The 21,579-nt window shown below is 40.6% G+C and overlaps 1 protein-coding gene across 3 annotated transcripts in view; it reads right to left on the bottom strand.

The window, feature by feature from the left end:
* FRMD3 (FERM domain containing 3) overlaps nt 1-21,579 on the bottom strand; it is a 313,237-nt gene that overhangs the window by 117,541 nt on the left and 174,117 nt on the right. For all 3 annotated transcript variants that reach the window (XM_027094154.1, XM_027094155.1, XM_027094156.1), the window contains exon 3: nt 14,150-14,192. In XM_027094154.1, coding sequence (XP_026949955.1) covers nt 14,150-14,192 — 43 coding nt within the window. The remainder of the gene's footprint in view (nt 1-14,149; nt 14,193-21,579) is intronic.

The following is a 21,579-nucleotide window of genomic DNA, read 5'->3' as shown; positions in this document are numbered from 1 at the left end:
GGTCTGACCCAGGGGCCCTGTTACAGACACCACTATGAGAATGGCACGAGTTAATAACGCTGAGCACTCAGCAGGCTGCCTGAGACCTTCACGCTAAACCCATAGGAGTTATTACTACTCTAGAGGTTGAAGAAGAAATCGACATGGATGAGGTAGAGCCCTTCAACTTGACCTAAGTCCTATATGTTGGTTCAAAGGGTGAGAGGGGGACTGTCATTCTTCAGGAAGGAGTGGAGATGGAATACACATGAAATAGGTGCACATATGAAGAGCTATTTGGCAGTCCTGCTTCTAAAGAAGAGCTTTGCTGCCTGGGACTAGGGTGCAGTGACCTGAGAGTTTCAGCCAAAAAAAAGTTAGCAAAAGTACATGAAATAACTTAAGGCAAGAGATCCAGGTGCCTGCTTGCTACAGATGTTGTGTAACTAACTGGTCCCTCAGGAGTTATGCTGGTTGGCATAAATCAACTTGTAATAATAATAATAATAATTATAACAGCCAAATGCAATTACTTATGTAACTTGGTACTGAGATTTTTTACTACAAAACTGCATCTAGAAATGAGGCATTATAAAGTATTTCCAAACAAAGGGAGACAGATATGAATAGAGCTTTCCTAACCTGGTTGACCCGCATTTGAACCACCTCTAGTACTGACATACCAAGCATGGAATCTCTTGGCCCATCATGGTTATCATTCAGACTTTTATGCTGCTAACACACTTGTAGTTTTGAATCACGTGGTCCGTTATGAAACAACATGGGCACTCCTGAAGGAAGAAGGAAGCCCTGAAAGTATCTCCCCGGTGACATAAGGGCTTCTGCTGGAGGACGTTCCTTTTCCTCTGCTTTTTCCACCACTCCTGCCACATTCCCTCCTCCCCACAAGGAGTGCTGGGTCCTCCCCGAAGCCCACCATTGTACCCAATCAAAATGAAATCAATGTCACCACCAACCACATCATAAGGATAAGGTTAAAAATTAGAAATCTGTGGCTTATTAAATGTACACATCATTTAGAATTGCACATTATAAAATTAAGGGTTTTTGTCATTACTTTTGTTATCATTATTTCTATCCATGTTGGAAAATAAAGAGCACAATGTGGAAATTATTTATAGGCCCAAACTGCACGGACTTTTTTTTTTTTTTTTTTTTTGCAGTACGCGGGCCTCTCACTGTTGTGGCCTCTCCCGTTGCGGAGCACAGGCTCTGGACACGCAGGCTCAGCGGCCATGGCTCATGGGCGCAGCTGCTCCGCGGCATGTGGGATCCTCCCGGACCAGGACATGAACCCGTGTCCCCTGCATCGGCAGGCGGACTCTCAACCACTGCGCCACCAGGGAAGCCCTGCACAGACTTTTTGAAAGAAGGATCAAAAATGGAAATTTTGGATGAAATAGTTGAACCTGGGAGAAAAAGAGAAAGTTGGCCAACCGTACTGAGCTGTGACTAGAATAAAAGAAACCTGCTCCCAAGGCTGGAAAGAAGAAAACTGGAAAGAGCAAAACCAGCCAAGACTATTCCACAGCGACTGGGAACTTAGTGTCACGTACTTGATTATGCAATGCGTTTTGTTCAGATGTGTGTGTTTTGCTTTGTTTTAAAGAACATAGCAGTTTAAATTCTTCTGCCTGCTCCCTAAAGGAAGTATTTTGCTTCTAGTCAACAAGCAATTATTATGAACTGATCACATGCCTAGCCTTGTAGTAAGCCATGGACCAAGTAAAGAAATCTTCCAAACTAAATACTGGGGAACTGATTAGATGAGCATGTATATACACATGAGGGCAATGGGACAGGCTGCCCCAATAGGTCTAGAGCTGGGGTTACTGAGACTATGGGTGTTTGGAGAAGTAAAATGTGTGAAGGTTTACTGTCAGAAGCATATGGTCAAGTTCAGCAAAGAAGAACACATACCCAGGGCTTCCCTGGTGGTGCAGTGGTTGAGAGTCCGCCCGCCGATGCAGGGGACACAGGTTCGTGCCCCGGTCCGGGAAGATCCCACATGCCGCGGAGCAGCGGGGCCCGTGAGCCATGGCCGCTGAGCCTGTGTGTCCAGAGCCTGTGCTCCGCAACGGGAGAGGCCACAACAGTGAGAGGCCCGCGTACCGCAAAAAAAAAAAAAAAAAAAAGAACACATACACAAAGGAGGAAAAATGAGCCACAAAACAAAAGCATGAAGGTCACCCAAAGAGTAAATCAGAATGCTGAAAGGTGTGGGAAATCTAAATTGGGGTGCTCCGTGCAGTGAGCTGGGTAGTGTCCCCCCACATTTCATATCCACCTGAAATCTCCGAATGTGACACTGTTTGGAAACAAGGTCTTTGAAGATGTAATTAATTAAGATGAGGTCATACTGCATTAGGGTGAGCCCTAAATCCAATGACTGATACCTTTAGAAGAGAAAGGAGAGGGAAACTTGGACACAGACACAGAGAAACACAGGGAGAAGGCAATGTGAAAGTGGAGGCAGACACTGGGGTGATGCAGCTACAAGCTGAGGAAGGAATGCCAAGACTGCCCAGCAACCAGCAAGAGCTAGAAGAGCCTTCAGAGGGAGCAGGGCCCTGTTGACATCTTGATTTCGACTTCTAAGCCTCCAGAACTGTGGGAGAATAAATTTCTATTGTTTCAAGCCAGCCAGTGTATGGTAGTTTGTTACGGCAGCCTTCGGAACTAATAAGACTCAGCACAGGGAATAACTGGAAGGACAGAACTGGGAGTCAGGCATCAACTGTCCTCATGAATGGGTATGGACCTGTGGCTGTTCTCCTGTTCCTGACACCAGAGCAAAGTCTATGCTCCTGGTATTCTCTGCCTGTGTTACAGAGGAATATATGCTCCCTATTGACAAAATCATTCAGCAGCTAGGGACCTATTCATTAGGTTAGCCCCCAGGACTACGGAAAAGCTAAGGAATGTTACATAAACGTGAATTTTCATAAATATTCCCAGAGACACAAATTACATGCCGTCTCAGGCTTCCATGAAAGACCACTGTAACTTAGGGGAGGGAGCACAAAAGACAACAGCCAGCAACTTGACTCAAGATTGCTCTTAGGGCTGAATCAAATCCATGTGTTACACAGAGGATGGGGGTCTTCCCCACCTTGATTTGCATGCAGAAGCCATTTCCAAGAACCCCTGTACCTTCACAGAGCTTGGCAGCAGCATAGTACCTGATAAACAGAGCAAGAATAAGATCTTAACTACTCTGGTGGGCTAATCAGGCACCAGCCAGGATTAAGCAGAGAGCCTCTTCAGAAGACTAAATGGGCTTTCTTTCATCTAGGTCTCTATTTCTATTGTACATGCTTAATGCACTTGGATTCCTTTTCTTCCTCTCTACCTTTATTCCTTTCTTGACTTTTGCATAAAGCTTCCTCTTATTTTCTCTTTTTTATTACCAAGTGATACATGAATATATTCTCACTGTAAGAGATCTGAGTAAAATATAACTATATGTAATAAAATATGAGGACCTCACTTCTCTCTACCTCATTCTCTTCCCCAGTGGTAACCACAGTCAGTATATATCTTTTTAGTCCTTCTTCCATGCACTTACATATTCATATAATAACCTTTTTATTTTCATATAAATGGATCATTTTATATGTGGAATTTTACTTGCTTTTTAAACTCTACTATATATCTAAAAACTATTTTGATGTCAATAATATATGTCTGTTTCATTCCTTTAAATGACTACATGTACTCCACATAATTTATTTAGCCTTACCAACGTTTCTAGGTTTTTTATTGCTCCAATTCTCAGTTTTACAAGCAATACTGCAGTGGACATCCTTGCACATATACCTATTACAGAATCAACTTTGCTTTCAATAGATTCACAGAAGTGACATTGGATCAAAAGAGATAGGCATTTTTAATCTTGAAAGGTACGGCCAAATTTCCCTCCCAAATGGCGTTACCAGTTTTATACATTCCCACCAGAAGTGTTACCCTCATCCACAGCAACTGGATATTATCAATATTTAGAATTTTCTCAGAATAATAAACAAAAATATCTTGTTTTAATTTGCATTTTTCTTGTTACTAATGATGTTGAGCATCTGTTTATGAGTTTATTGGCCATTTATTTTTATTCCTTCTACGTGTTTTTTTTATACTTTTCTATTGAGTTGTTTATCTTTGGGTTTGTAGCATCATACTTTATATATTTTGCATATTACTACTTTTTATATATTTGACAAATGTTCTTCCCATTATTTTGCTTATATTTTAATTTGTTTATAATTCATTTTTATACTCATTCATCCAACAAATATTTACGGAGAATCTACTCTGCTCAGTGAACAAACCAGATATTCTAGTACAAACATTTAAATTTTGTACAAATTTGTTAGCATTTTGCTTTGTTACTTCTGGGTTTGATGTTTTCCTTAGGAAACCGTGTTCGACTCCATAATTATAAAAAATACTTCTGACGTGACACACCACATTTACAAAATAAAAGATAAAAATAATATGATCATCTCAATAGTTGCACAAAAAGGATCTGACAAAATTCACCATCCATTTATAATAAAAACTCTCAACAAAGTGGGTATAGACTTCAACATAATAAAGGCTATGACAAGCCACAGCTAACATACTCAACAGTGAAAAGCCGCTGTGTTTCTATACACTAATAACAAACTATCAGAAATAGATATTAAGGGCTTCCCTGGTGGTGCAGTGGTTGAGAATCTGCCTGCCAATGCAGGGGACACAGGTTCGAGCCCTGGTCTGGGAAGATCCCACAGGCCACGGAGCAACTAGGCCCATGAGCCACAACTACCGAGCCTGCACGTCTGGAGCTTGCACTCCGCAACAAGAGAGGCCGCGACAGTGAGAGACCCACGCACTGCGATGAAGAGTGGCCCTCACTTGCCGCAACTAGAGAAAGCCCACGCACAGAAACGAAGACCCAACACAGCCAAAAAATCAATCAATCAATAAATAAGTAGCGTTCCCTTAAAAAAAAAAAGAAATAGATATTAAGAAAACAATCCCATTTACAATTGCATCAAAAAGAGTAAAATACCTAGGAATAAATTTAACCAAGGAGGTGAAAGACTTGTATGCTGTAAACTACATGACATTAAGGAAAGAAACTGAAGGTGATACAAATAAATGGAAAGATATTCCGTGCTCATGGATTGGAAAAATTAATATTATTAAAATGTCCATATTACCCAAAGCAATCTACAGATTCAATAAAATCCCTATCAAAATTCCAATGGTGTTTTTCACAGAAAATGTTTAATCCTAAAATTTGTATCGTGCCACAACAGACCCCAAATAGCCAAAAAAATCTTGAGAAAGAAGAACAAAGCTGGAGGCATCATGCTCCCTGATTTAAAACTCTATTACAAAGCTATAATAATTAAAACAATATGGTATTGGCATAAACACAGACACATAGATCAATGGAACAGAAGAGACAGCCCAGAAATAAATCCACCCGTATATGGTCAATTAATTTACAACAAAGGACCCGAAAATATACAATGGGGAAAGGACAGTCTCTTCAATAAATGGTGTTAGTCTCTTCAACAAATGTTGTTGGGAATTCTCTTGCCACATGCAAAACAATGAAACTGGACCACTATTTTACACCTCACACAAAAATCAACTCAAAATTGATTAAAGACTTGAATATAGAACCTTAAAACTCCTAGAAGAAAGCACAGGATGTAAGCTCTTTGATATAAGTCTTGGTAATAATTTTTGAACCTGACACCAAAAGTAAAAGCAAAAACAAACAAATGGGACTATATCAAACTAAAAAGATTCTGCACAGCAAAGTAAACCATCAACAAAATAAAAGGCAACCTACTTAATGAGAGAAAATATTTGAAAATCATATACCTTGGGGGTTAATGCCCAAAATATATAACGAATTCATACAACTCAATAGCACAAAACCAAACAATCCACTTAAAAATGGGCAGAAGATCTGAACAGACATTTTTCCAGTGAAGACATATAGATGGTCAACAGGCACGTGAAAGGATGCTCAACATCACTAATCATCAGGGAAATGCAAATCAAAACCAAAATGAGATATCACCTCACACTTGTTAGAATGACTCTTATCAAAAAGACAAGAAAGTGTTGCCAAGGATGTGGAGAAAAGGGAACCCTTATGCACTGCTGGTGAGAATGTTAACTGATGCAGCCACTATGGAAAACAGTATGGAGATTCCTCAAAAAATTAAAAATAGAACTACCATATGATCCAGCAATTCCACTTCTGGGTATATATCCAAAGAAAACAAAAACACGAACTCAAAAAGATATATGCACCCCCACGTTCACTGAAACACTATTCACAATTGCCAAGATATGGAAACAACCTAAGTGTTCATCAATGGATGCATGGATAAAGAAAGTGTGGTGTATATATATACACAATGGAATATTATTTGGCCATTAAAAAAGAATGAACTCCTGCCAATGGAATATTATTTAGCCATTAAAAAGAATGAAATCTTGTCACTTGTGACAACATGGAAGGACCTCAAGGTTCATTATGTTAAGTGAAAAAAATCAGAGAAAGACATACGATCTCTCTTAAATGTGGAATTAAAAAGAAAACCAAAATCAAAAACAAAAACATACAGAATAGATAGAGAACTGATTGGTGATTGCTAGAGACGGGGGATGGGAGAAATGGCTGAACAGATCAAAAGGTTATAAAAAATTTCTGTTGAATGAATGAATATGTTGGCTGAACTGCACTCTGAATCATCTCTTATAAGAAAAACAAGAATACAGAATTGACTATACTCATTCAATTTTCATTCTATAAGTATTACTTAGTATTTTTAACCTAGCATTTTTATCATAATGTATAGAGCTCATTTTGAATAAACATAAAGTTAAGCATATTGAGACAAAATGATAACTTCCATTCTACACTTTTTCCATTGAGCACAAGATCAGCTTTTGAAATATCACAATTTAAAAAATTATCCTTCTCTATTTTAACAGATTAATCATGAGGGCTTTTGTAATTATTATAGCTCATAGGCATTGAGAGCAAAAACCCCATCATTGTTCATTGTTCTTTTTTGCATATTTATTGGCTACTTTTGAGCATTTTATTTTGCAAATGAGCCTTAGAATTGGCTTGTTAAATGCCATAGAGAACCTCACTGAAATTGTGATTTGAAACATTATTGAATGTCTATATTAATCTGTGACAAATTGATTTCATTAATATTAACCAGAAACATGAGAAGTCTCCATTTATTGAGCTGTCTACTCTACAGTAACTCTACTGTAAAATTTCATAGTTCTATTTATATAGATCTTGCACATTTATTTATAAGAAATTTATGTTTTTACTTGTTAGTGCTATTGTAAATAATAGCACTTCTTTTTCATTACAGTTGAGAGACAGCAGTAGCTTGTGTATAAAAAAGCTATTGCATTAGGACATTAATCTTATAACCAAGGGCAAAAGCCATATTAGTTGTGGGGAAGGGGTGGCAGGTGGAGAGCTTGGAGAGATCCAGAGAGGACATAACGGAGGCTAAGATGCTTTCTGGAGCTATGAGAAGGAATTCAGCACCCCTCAGCACACTAGGCTTGGCCGAACAGAGTGAGGTGTGAAGGCAAGACGAGGAAACCCCAGAGTTTAGGGGATGTGTTCTGTTTGGAACTTTGGAGCACACTGAAGAAATGGCAGCACGGTGTGTTCAAGCAGAGGGTGAACCTCTAGATACTGTACCGAGTTTCCCTGAGGCTGAAGCATGGCACGGAAGAGGCTAAGCAGTTTCTACCTGTCCCAGTGGTGAATACAGAAGGGCTGAGATGCAACCAGTGAAAGAAACATGGATGGAGTGGGGACCACAAGAGGGCAGAGTTTATAGCCTTGAAGGTCAAGACCATGGCAGGAGCCACAGGTCTTAGCAGCACATGCCAACGCACAAAGGCCAAGTGGGACCAATTACATCCAGAGAGGATGCAGTAGGGAAAGATGCCAGCAACCAGAGGCCAAATCACATGAGACACATGAGTCCTTCAGGACTCAGGACTGTGCATGAGAGAGATGTCACCCTCGTGGCCATGGTGGATGGTAAGTAAGCTTCCCCTGCCTCATGATGCCATTTTGGGGAAGGAGGAAAAGAAATACTCCAACAGAGGGTATGCACTTTCAAGTGAGTATGTTTAAATTATGAATTCACTGAGTAATTTGCTGAAAGAGATCAAATACTAAACAGGCAGATGCTGAATTACCCTGAAGTGGCAAGATTAACTTTTCACCCCCAGAGGAGATAGGGGCTCACAGCAAGTGGAATTCAGTCATGGGGAAATAATGTTAGATTTCCATACCTCTGAATCATAGTGTATAACTTTTTAAAACCTTTACATGCTAGTATAATTTGTGTGGTTATATAGATCCTATAGGACATGTAATTTTTGTCCTCTTGATGTGTGTCTCTGCATGCATACACATTGGGCTACAGTCCATGGTCATGGGGACAAGGCTAAAAAAGCTATAGGTTTGGGGCTTCCCTGGTGCTGCAGTGGTTGAGAGTCTGCCTGCCGATGCGGGGGACACAGGTTCGTGCCCCGGTCCGGGAGGATCCCACATGCCGCGGAGCGGCTGGGCCCGTGAGCCACGGCTGCTGAGCCTGCGCATCTGGAGCCTGTGCTCCACAACGGGAGAGGCCACAACAGTGAGAGGCCCGCATACAGCAAAAAAAAAAAAAAGCTATAGGTTTGAAGTGAGAAGAGTCAGTATGTATTACATAGCAGCATTCCTGCACGGAAAGCTAGGATTCTGAAAACCAAACATTCAAAATATGCACTTCATCATTGCAACTCTATTTACAATAGCCAGGACATGGATGCAACCTAAGTGCCCATCAACAGATGAATGGATAAAGAAGATGTGGCACACGTATACAAGGGAATATTACTCAGCCATAAAAAGAAACGAAATTGAGTTATTTGTAGTGAGGTGGATGGACCCAGAATCTGTCATACAGAGCGAAGTAAGTCAGAAAGAAAAAAACAAATACCATATGCTAACACATATATATGGAATCTAAAAAAAAAAAAAAGGTTCTGAAGAACCTAGGGGCAGGACAGGAATAAAGACGCAGACATAGAGAATGGACTTGAGGACACAGGGACAGGGACGGGTAAGCTGGGATGAAGTGAGAGAGTGGCATGGACATATATACACTACCAAATGTAAAATAGATGGCTAGTGGGAAGCAGCAGCATAGCACAGAGAGATCAGCTCAGATCGGTGCTTTGTGACCACCTAGAGGGGTGGGGTAGGGAGGGTGGGAGGGAGATGAAAGAGGGAGGAGATATGGGGATATAAGCATATATATAGCTGATTCACCTTGTTATAAAGCAGAAACTAACACACCATTGTAAAGCAATTATACTCCAAAAAAGATGTTAAAAAAAAAATATGCATTTCATTTGACACTTTGTCTGCAGGCAGTCTATTTACCTGAGTACTTTTGAAAGAAAAACAAATCACCAGCTCAGTCCACATTTGTACTTAGGGATATACAGTGATGGAACACGGAAATGAGAAAGATATTCCCTCAATGTTTCCCAAGTAAATTATGTAGCCTATTTGCATTTTTACCCAGTAGGCAAGGAATTATTAAAAGTTGACTTTAAAGTTTCACTTCTGGGCAGGATTGACTACTTGCACCCCACCCTGTCTCTCGCCTTGAATGCACCTATAAAACCTGGACAGGGCTTCCCTGGTGGCGCAGTGGTTGAGAGTCCGCCTGTCGATGCAGGGGACGCGGGTTCGTGCCCCGGTCTGGGAGGATCCCGCATGCCGTGGAGCGGCTGGGCCCGTGAGCCATGGCCGCTGAGCCTGCGTGTCCGGAGCCTGTGCTCCGCAACGGGAGGGGCCACAACGGTGAGAGGCCCGCGTACCGGAAAAAAAAAAAAAAAAAAAACCTGGACAGAATATGTGCAGCAGCCATTTAAGGTCTCTGGAAAGTAAACAGTAGCAGGCAGATTGGAAACAAAGACAAGCATTCAAAGAATCAGTGAACCAGTGTTGAGTTCACCACATTTTCCCCTTTGTGTCCCCTGGACAGAACTCAGAGATACCTGGGCATCAGCACAGACTTAGAAGCTCCTAGTTAAGGCCTGAAGAGCAAGAATAGGGGTTCTGGCAGCAACAGCAATGGCAGCAAGTAGGCGGAAGATTTCCTTTCTGGAAGATTTTAAACCTAGTATCTTAAATAATTGTAAAACTACTTATGTTATGTATTTCTTATTGGGTGAGTTTTGGTAATTTGTGGTTTTTTTGGAATTGGTCCATTTCATCTAGGCTGTCGAACTTCATACCTAGAGTTGTTCTTTGGGGTCTGCAGTGACAGATCCTCTTTTGATCCTGATATTGGTAGTTTGTGTCTTCTGTCTTTTTCTTCATCAGTCTTGCTAGAGGTTTATCAACTTTTCTTGACCTTTTCAAAGACCAACTATTCTCATTAATTTTCTGCATCATGTATTGAAACATAAGAACTTGGATGAATCTCAGAGTTATTAATGCTGAGTGAAAGAAACCAGTTTCAAAAGATTACAAGCTGTATGGCTCAATTTATATGACACTCTCAAAAGATACAAACTATATTGACAGAGAACAGATCAGTGGTCGTTAGTTGTTAGGGGAGGTGGGTGTGACGACACAGGGTCAGCACAAGACAGGTGTTTAGAGTGATGTGTTCTGTATCCTGACCGTGGAGGACACAACTCTATCTGTGTGCTAAAAATTCATAGCGCTGTAGAACAAAATAAACGCAATTTTACCATATGTTCATTTAAAAAATAAAATTGAAAGTAACTCCTAAGGTCAGAGGAGAAATAAGACTGGTTTAAGAAGTTTCTCAGTTTTAAAACTGATAGTTAATAACTGCCCAGTTAATTAGTTTTTCAATTACATATTTCTCTTCCTTAATAAACATGAGGTCATCATAAAAACAAGTTTGATATACCTATCTTCAACAAGATTTGGGGGAAACAAGGTCTCTCATGTAACATTAGTGGAGTAAATTACTGTAAGATCTTTGGATAGATATTTATCTCCAAGGAAATATAAAATGTGTATACTTTTTTTTTGTTTTTTGCAGTACGTGGGCCTCTCACTGTTGTGGCCTCTCCCGTTGCGGAGCACAGGCTCCGGATGTGCAGGCTCAGCGGCCATGGCTCACGGGCCCGGCCACTCCACGGCATGTGGGATCCTCCCGGACCAGGGCACGAACCCGCGTCCATTGCATCGGCAGGCGGACTCTCAACCACTGCGCCACCAGGGAAGCCCAAAATGTGTATACTTTTTGATCCAACAACTCAACTTCTAGGAATTTCTAGGACAGATGTACAAGATCAAGAATATACATATAAGCATGTCTATGACAGCATAATTTGTACTAGGAAGAGACTATAAACAATGTGGATGTCCATTAATAAGTAAATTACATAGATGCATACAATTAACTACCAGAAAACCATTTTAAAAATGAGGCTAATCATCAATCACTGATTTCAGAAAAAAGTCTCTAAAATTATTAAGAAAAATAACAAGGTGAAGAATAATATATAGCGACTGATCTCATTTTTGTTTAGGAAAGGCCTTATATATGTTGGGGGAGCTTATACATACATAAAAATTCCCAGAAGGATCTATAAAATACTGTTAACAATAGTTCTCTCTTTGGAGTAAGCATGGAGCTATAAGCAGGAGGAGAAAGGAAATAGTTTAAACTTTTCTGAACTGCTAGAAAAACCACAAACATGATACTATTAAAAAACTATTTTCAAAAATGTTAGTAAGACATAATAATGGCTTTGTACAAAGTTTATTCACCAGGATAGCTGGCCTTCTGCCAACCCTGGGAACGTCCATAGTCAGAGGGATCTTAATGGGGTCAGGGCAAAGGACCTGAAAGTTGGTCATCGCTGGTGAGTGAGATGGGAATGGAGCAAACTCTTCCTCCAAGGAATTACGGTCTCACTGCCTACTCAAAGGTAGTCAGAATATAACAGCATACCCACAACCAAAGAGGAAGCTGCCTGGGGTTCTGCAACCAGATCCTGTTGATAAACTCATGGATGAGTCCCAAGGGTTGGACCCAGTTTTTCTGCGTTAACAGTCTATAAGCCCTAGCTTATATTTTTTCTAGTTTACATTATAGTGAATATTTCCAGGACATATGCACAAGAACACAAGAAATTCTTGATACTAAAAGACATCAAGAACAACAACAAAACGAGGTTTGTGATCTTGAGAAAAATTACATAATTGTTTGATCACTAATGTTCTCAACAATACAACAGAGGACTAGGTGACAGGTAGGACCCTTGCTGGTTCCTAGAATCAGTGAGTCACCGTGTCTGGTTTAGAAATTGAATTTTACGTAATTCTTTTTTCCAGATTCAGATTCTATTTGTCATTAGATTGAAACTGGCCAATAGTCATACATCAATTTTGAAACCACATTTCCCCAAACATTATATATCTTGAGTTGGTTGTTCAGATTTAGTATGTGTAGACACAAAGCTCTTAAGCAGAAACTTCTTCACAAATATAAAATTTTCTCTTCTATTAAGTGTTGAAATACATCCTACTTTAGAGACAAGTTATATTTCAAAAATGTGTGCCCTAAGGAAAATATTTCATGACATTTAAGAACAAAAGTCAAAGAACTATTTACTATAAATAAGTGTACTGGAAAATTATCTAAATATTTTAAAATATATTAACAAAAATATCAAAACTTTGTAGTTAAGGGATAAAAGCCAGGCATGAGCTATTTTCTTCGCAGACAAGTTAGTTCATTCTCACTATCCTGCATATCATTCTATACAAAGCTTCCTGATAATTCTGTTCTGCTACTTCTTCTGGGATGTCTGTCCCAACTCTATTCCAGCTTCACCCCAAGAGCCTGACCTCTCTGAACTTTGCATGTGCACTGCTGCCCCTGTTTGCGTCTCACACATCTTTCCTGCCCTCTCTCTGCAGCACCCATCGCCCACAGCAGCCCTGGGTGTTAGCCTGAACAACCTGGCTGGCTGTGTGTCCTGAACTGGCCAGTTTGCTCTTGAGAGATGGGAGAGAGATGGGTGAAGAATGGGAAGGGGCAGACAAAGAGAGGTATGAGGGAGGACAGAGAGAAAAAAAAGGAGAGGGAGGGAGGGAAAAAGAAGAGAGTTAAGGAATAGGTATGTTGGTTACTAGTTTGCCATCCATGTTCAGTTTCTTCCTTCTCCCACTTAAAAACCTTGCCCCGAATAAGTTCTTCATATTTGAAAAAGAAAAGAATCCCTTGAATGATGACAAGTGACATAATATGCGCTAACCTGATCTCTGATGAGAAACTGATTTATCGCCTATATTTCAGAGCCCTGGGAACGGTGACATGAAGGGATAAATGGATTTCAGGGCAGGCAGTGAATTTCTGAGGTGCATTTCAGAAGCCCTCCTCTAAACCATAAATAAAAACAGGTTGACTACAGCCTGGCACGGGTGACTAGGACAAAACGTCGTGCCACCCAGGACCATCAGTCAACACCCTCCTCACAATGCCCCAGGTGCATGACCAGATATTCGATATTCTAGAGAGATGTTTCCCTAGCCGACGGGGGGGGGGGGGGGGGGGGGGGGGGGGGGGGGGGAGGCAGTTCAGAACACCAGAGCTTGAAAGCTATTACCCAGAAAAATATATTGGGGAGGTTGAGGGGTGGAAAAGAATACTACAATCTTCAGTAAAGTTAGCAGCAAGATCATAGTTTCAAAATACACCTGCCTCCCTCATTGCCCCCCAAGACTGACCTCCCACCCTGAACCATTTACTAGCAACCCCAACAATCAAAGGGAACCAGGCACCAATACCCCTGTTCGAATATGAACTACGAGGGTAAGATGGTGGGGTGGGTGAGACACAGGCAGCTATAGGAATAGTGACTGCAGGGAGGACCGAGGCCATCAAATAAGAGAGAAGTTACACAGCTCTCCCTGGGAGGCAGAAGCCCCCAACCCCCAGATCTTCAACTCCATCCATTTCCTCCCTGGCAGGAGAAACTTCGTAAAGAAGTAGAGTCTATCTTTGGACATTTCATAGCAAAAGTGAATGCACAGATTGACACTTACATTTCATTTGCTTGGAGATGGACTTGTTAGGTTCAAGCCAGTGCTGGGGAGAAAAAAAGAGAGAGATTGTGGGTCAAACGGCTGGATGATGTGATGCATACTTAATAACTAAAACGAATTTAATAAAGATATTCTTTTTCCAAAGTACAGCCTCCGTTCCCCATAGATATTCCTCAGGGTTCCACCCTCTAAAGATCAACATGAACAATTGGCAATAATAATACCACAGGCAAGGGTATAAATTACAGAGAATTAATACTTTCTAAGTAGTATTTGAGTCATACAGTTGCTAGGAGAGAAGGACAAGGGAGAAAACATGCACTTAAATTGGATGTTCCAGTGGCTCTAGTTGGCTCCTAGGTGATTCTTTGAGCGCCACTGCTCTGGGCAAACCACAGATGGCTAAAGACTTTGACATCCGCGACCTCTACGAGTCACAGTCCAGCAGCATCCTTTCAGGTTAACAGTGGGCCAAGCCAGCATTAGCTCTGTCACACACAGAGGCAATTCTTCCTTCACAGTAGGGAAGAACATATTATTTTAAATATCTTATTTCAGAGGCCTGAGGTCATCAAGAAGCAAAATCAGCTCCAACACAAAACAAAGAAGCCCAAAGTCCTGAACAGCTCAGAATCGTGTTACTGACAGGTATCTGAAGCAGACACAATGCTGGCCCCAGCGCCTAGCTCTCTCCACACCATGAGTAAAGGTCACTTTGACATGCCGAGATCAGGGCGGCCTCTGATATCACTAACCATGATGCCCCTGAAGCTGCTTAAGGAACGTCAGGAAGCATCACTTTATACACCAGAAGTTTATAAAGATGATAAGAGGGGTGCCAATGGGTATCCATCCAGATGTCAGGGACCCCTCACTTATGGGGCACCCACTCCCTGCTGATTACTGGAGACGAAAGAAGAGGAGGAAACTTACCATCAGTTGAGCACTTACACCTCACTCTATCTCATTTGTGGCATCCAGCAAGCCTCAAGGTTCTGTATTATCCCTATTGTTTGATGTAAATGCGTAGCCATAAAGTGTAACAGGAGCTAGCACTGTTGAGCGCTCAGTGAGTGCCAGACTTTCCAAGAGTTTCCATGAGCTATCACTACCACCCTGTTTACAGATGAGAAATCTTGGGCTCAGGATGTTAAAGAACTTCCCAAGGAAATGGCAAAGGGAAGAAATGGTGAAGCTAGAGCTCAGTGGGATTCCAGAGCACAGGCCCTTAACCTCAGGCATGTGGCCTCCCAACAGATCGGTTCACTCTAAAATGTATTATTCTCCTTGCTGAACACTCCCTACCTCCCCAGGAGCTGGAGAATTGAGTGTTCCAATCAGTAGTCTCCAATCTTGGGTTTCAGATCTTTGTAAGTCTTTAAACAAGAATGGGGGTCTTTTAGCTATTTAAAATAAATCTCTTTTAAATGAAGAATCTGCCAGAAAACCACGCATTTACCCTTGACACGTTGCACAAGCAAACTAATATAGCAAATTTCTTTGCTTCTGGCCAAAATTATACCAACGCATGTTGGGAACCCTGATTATCTCCTTTTTCCCCTGATTTTTTTACTGTGGTAAAATATACATAAAATTCACCGTTCTAACCATTTTTAAGTGTATAGTTCAGTGATATTAAATACATTCATAACGGTGTGCTACCAACACCACCATCCATCTCCAGAACTCTTTTCATCTTGTAATATTTAAACTCTATACCTATTAAACAATAACTCCCATTCCCCCCATCCTCTTGGCCCTTGGTACCATTGTACTTTTGGTTATCTCCTTCTAATCAGAAATTATGCTTGGACTTTACACAGTTAAAATTGAACAGTGAGAAAGGCATATTGATTATACCACTTACTAGCTATATAACCTTGTGCAGAATGTTTAATTTCTGTCTCAATTTCACAACTATAAAGTGGGAATAGTAACAGTACCTACCTTGTAAGGTGGTTGTGATGATTTTAAAAGTTAATAAAAAGTTAATAAACGTAAGGTTGCTTAAACAGTGCCTGGCACGTGAAAAATACTCAACGAATGCTTGTTTGCTGTTGCTGTTGTTGTTACTTAATAAGTACAGTTTAATTGGTAGACCACGTCTTTCAATATATGGGACACATGGAAGAGAATAATAAGACGGGCCTCTGGTGATTAAATTACTTTTCTAGAAATAAATAAATAGGATAATTTAGAACTAAGGCATGAAAACAAATAACAGCAGCCTGAGATCAATAACTATTGCTACTGTTTCACAAAGGAGGATCACCAGTCATTTTGCTAATAAAGTCTGAAATATAAATAAGTTTTCCAAATTCTCCTTGTTTGGCATTCTTTAAATTCCTTAGCCCTTCTCTGCCTAACTTCGGCCTACCTCCCCACCTTCTCACTGCCTCCGGGAATGACAGGTAGGTTTCATTTTGTGTGCCCACAAACTAAATTACTAGTTAGTTGGTGGTAATCTCCCAGAGCTGTGAGGAAAACTCCAAGACTGTGTGAAGGCTTAGGGACAATGAGTGCGGTGATGGATTGGTTACGTCTGCTGTGCCGTGATGGATTGAGTATGTCTCCCACCGAGGGGGAGGAAACATTTAAGACATGCCGCAAGGTATTTGCCATCTGTGCCCTACATAAATTATTTACTTTAAATGAACTGGTCTTCTCATTGTCCTACAAAATACGCCCTGCAGTTTCTGATCGGCTCCAACCTTCCTCTTCCTCTCAGCCTATTCATATTCTGCCCTTGCCTCTCAATTACCTTTGCCTACAATATAATCACTCACTATATACATTTCCAAGACAGCTATTCTTCCCCAATGGGATAGTCACAGGGTATAGAGTCCTAACAAAAATAAGCCAGCAGAATCATGTTTCAAGGGATTACAGAAAATCATTTCTTCAAAGAGCTCAATTTATTAGTATGTACTAAAATTTAAAAACCTGACTGGCCTATGGCCTAGCAATTCCTTTATTCTCTAATTTGGCCATGTGAACAAAGAGGAAAAAACCAGAATTTTCACTGCAGTATTATATAAAATTACAAAATATTAGAAATAACATTAATGGCCATAATCAGGAAGATGGGTAAACAAAATGGGTAAATAAATTCTGGGTAATTCTGCAGCAGTGTTTTATAGGAGGTAAATCTTTATATGTAACATGGTTGAATCCCTAAGGCACAGTTTGGGATGAAAAAAGTGAACTGCAAAATTAATAACTGTGGCCAGAGTTAGTTCCCAAATTGTGCACTGAAGCATCCCAGGGAAGTGCAGCCATACTAGACATCTGCTGGACACCGTGCAACCTATGAGCTCAAGGAGGTCCACAGTTCCAATATTAGAACATATTATAATCCTTTTGATGTCATTCGTTTTGCAAAGTTGGGTTTCCAGTGGTTGCTGTGATTGAAAACGAGTACCGTGCAAAAATAGGTGTGGAACAGGCAATGAGTGTGGTAGCATCTGATCTGATCCCAGGATTTGAGAGCCATGGAGTGTCCAATAAGCACATACTGCCTGTGAGTAAGTAATTATGGTTAAGAATAAACTGAAAATACTCTTTTCAGTGTGTAATGTTTTAAATGTCTACTAAGGCCATAATGGCTATGTTAGGACATAAATACTAAGTTGTTTGGATCTAACTCTTACTTAGATGGAACTGTTAAATATCCTTTTGACCTAGGGCACCATGAAATAATTACTAAGATACTGAAAGAGCCATAAACCAAGAAAGTTTGAGAACTTCTGAACTATGGTATCATACAATTAATGTGTCTTCTCTTTTTTTTAATAGCATCTTATTGTTTTATTTATTTTTTAAAAATTAATTAATTAGTTAATTAATTTTGGCTGTGCCGGGTCTTAGTTGCGGCATGCGGGATCTTTAGTTGCAGCATGCGGACTTCATAGTTGTGGCATGTGGGCTTCATAGTTGCGGCATGCAGACTCTGAGTTGCAGCATGCATGCGGGATCTAGTTCCCTGACCAGGGATGGAACCTGGGCCCTCTGCATTGGCAGCACAGTGACTTACCCACCGGACCACCAGGGAAGTCCCTTAATGTGTTTTCTTTTAAAAAGTAGAAAGTACAAAACACTACCATATATTTTCAAAGAATACATAACAAGCATCTAAATGTATTTTCAAACATCTAAAATGCTACTAAATTGATCCAGTGAGGTGGGTAACTGGGAGAGAACAGGAATTTAGTGGTGTTGGTCAAAGAAAACCATGACTTCCATTTTATCTGTGATATTTTAACTTAAATTTTCACATGTATTCATGCATTACATAAATATTTAAAAATCAATTGAAAAGAAAAACCTAAGCTCTATCCAGAGAATAAAAGCGGATTTCATGTAATTTAGACTCAAGAGGAAGAATTTCATATATAACAGGCAGATGCCAAAGGCAGCCACGCACCCAGGGCTGACAGTGCCATCTGACTCGGGAGCCAGCCAGCCCTGGACTCAGATGCCAGCTCTGCCACTTACTAGTGAGTGGTGTGACCTCCATCAAGTTCCTCTGTTTCCTCACAGCATCATCGTGAGGTTTAAATGGGTTAATTCATTTAGAAGCCCTTAGAACAGAGCTTGGATCGTAGTGAAGGCTCAATAAACACCAGCTGCTCCCATCTTCCTCCCGTTCACTGAGACTCCTAAGTTGGTGCCAGGGTGGTGAGCCCACATTTGTCACTCTCTTCCTCTCTCCCTCCCCACCCCACCTGCCTTCTGCTCTACATGAACATATAATTCTCCTTCCTTCTTTCATTCTTCCTTTTAGAGTTAAGAGCTGGGCAATGAAGTTGAGTCTGGACTACACCAACAACTCCTGCTGAGAGTGTCTGTACAGATGGATTACACGCTCATGAGAAAATAACAACCATGGTGTGGTGTGCTTGGCAATTAGATATAAGGCTTAGAACATCTATCACATTGCTATTTTCCCCTTCAATTGCTACTTGGAATATATGATATCTTTTTAAGTCTGTTTCCTTGCTGAAAACTGATATTCCCAGAGAGAGGAAGAAAGGAAAACCTGCCAACCAAATATCTGAATTTGAGGCTGAAACTTTCCTTTCCTCAACTCTTATTTAGCATAAAAATTGCAAAGACTAAGGAAGCTAATACCCAATCATTGATTCTACTTACTGAGCTTCGGGAGAAAGATGAACCAGAGGACGCATCCTTAGCATGATTTGAAAGTATCAGGAAGGTGTCTGCAGGAGGGTGTGTGAAGGCTCAGCCCAGATCCCCTTTCCCTTTTGTCTGACTTTTTTTTTAGAAGGCTGCTCTCAGGTTACTGGAATCCATTTCGAGGTAGAGAATGAACCTTGCCACCTACCCCCACCCCAATCCCACAGGAGGTCAGCTCTTAACTAATAACTGACAGATGTGGGAGGATAAATACCTCTGCTCCCTTAGCTGGGACATCTCTAAGGCATGACCTCCACTCTTCCTGAGCTCCTCTGTGGGACTGGGCCTAAGTTACTTTCTACTTGACTCTGCCCAGCTTTGCACACTTGCACACCCTCCTTCTCTTCCATGTCCAATCCCCCACTCTCCTAAAATCTTCTCTTGGGAGCATTTCCTAATAAAACTGGAATTTTTATGTCAGGTTCTGCTTTCTAGGAACTGAACCTAAGACAGTCTCCCTGACTCTCCATCAAAAACTGCCCTCCATGGTATTTAAAATTCTTCTATTCAACATTTATTCCTTTCACCTTAGGCTTGAGCCCTGGTAACTTGCACATTCCCTGTAAGGGGTCCCAATTTAGTACTGTTTTCAGTATTGACCACCTAGCCTGACTACAATTCAAGTCATTTCTTAGAACAAATATATTTTGATTGACAGTAGCTTGAAGAAAAAGAGGAAGAGTAGAAGATAGCTACACAAAAGAGGTGAAAAGTTGACAGGTGCCTAAATCCTCTAGGCCCTGATTTCCTTCTCTGTGATCTTGTGGGTTGGGGTTAGCAGATTCCAAAGCCCCTAAGATTTCTTTAGCTCTCACATTCCACGTACTATGAAGTGAAGGATGAGAACATTGCCGACAAATGTTTCTTTCTTTTTAATTTTGCTGCTGCATTTAGCCCTAAGAGATCATTTTTCTCTACCCCATCACAGAAATGATGCACTTCTTTCATACTTTCTAATTTGGCTTGTCTGGGGAAAAAGAGTGTGGGTGTGAGTTAGTGATTTATGACTAAGTAGATTGATTTTCTATTTGGTAGCTGCTGAGATTAAAAAAAAAAAAAAGCTCCCCAAAGTAAACAATATAACAGTTATCCTCAATGCTGGGCTTCTGTTGAAATTGATCCAGTCTATGATTACAGAATAAATTACACACCCCTCTGTTATCTTTCTCAAAACCCTTGGTTCCCTACACCAAAGTAATCGGTAGACTAAAGAAATGTGTTAAATAGCCAATGGGGCTTTAAACAAGAATGAATGTACCTTCCCAAACAGGAGATTGTTTTTCCCCTCAATAGTAACCAGATCCAAAATCTGACCAATTCCCATCGTAGCCCTGAAAAGATGGCCTGATTCTCACATCTCACCTGGACAAAGCCCCAAAGTAACTCAGTCCCTGCATTAGCTGGCCAATTTATGCCATTTCTAGGCCCTTCAGCCTTTGCTGGGGAGAAAACAACGCCATCGAAATGAATGCAGCCTTAACAGTGTTCTGGATAATAAAGTTAGCCTAGGCCCTAGTTATTTCACTCCCAGGAACAATGGTTTCCACTCCAGTTTCAATAAAATCTACGGCAACAAAAATATCTGCAGATCAGGTATACTCAAAGTTATTGTCCGTTTGTAAGTCAATCTACGTAAGAAAACCTCCATGGCTTTGTTACGGTGTTTTTTACTCCTTCAGCCGTAACTGCTTTTGCTTTCTAGGTTCTTAAGGATGAGCAAAATAGAAGTAACTGCGAGGAGAAGAAACACTGCAGGGAACAGGAAAGCATAAGCACCTTTTTTTTCCATAAAGGACCAGATTGTAATTATTTTAAGCTTTGTGATCCATATGGTCTCTGTCAGGACTACTCAGCTCTGCCATTGGAACATAAAAGCAGCCACAAACACAGAAATGAATAGAAGTAGCTGCGTTCCAAAAAAACTTTATTTAGAAAAACAGATGAGGGCCATCCTGACCCTTGTGTGCCAACCTTTGCTCTACATCCAAGAAATCCATAATGCACACTTAAAGAAAAAGCTAGTAGTGGTCTGAAATACAATAGAGTTTGTAAAAAGTTATTTGTTGCTGTGCATCTTAAAGTACAGTAAAATACCAAATGCAATCATAAGGGAAATTATGGGATTCCTTCATGCTTGTTACAATGGAATTTACCACTGTGTAACATTTGCTGTCATGTCATATAAATTTAACAACACTACCAGCCAAATTTTTTCTAAAGTCAAAGTTTTCCTA

The sequence above is a fragment of the Aethalodelphis obliquidens genome, unplaced genomic scaffold, assembly GCF_003676395.1.
Source record: "Aethalodelphis obliquidens isolate GAN/ISIS:26980383/991018 unplaced genomic scaffold, ASM367639v1 scaffold88, whole genome shotgun sequence".
Classification (NCBI taxonomy): domain Eukaryota; kingdom Metazoa; phylum Chordata; class Mammalia; order Artiodactyla; family Delphinidae; genus Aethalodelphis; species Aethalodelphis obliquidens.
Note: the sequence above shows the minus strand (reverse complement) of the source record. Positions and strands in the feature narration are given on the sequence as shown.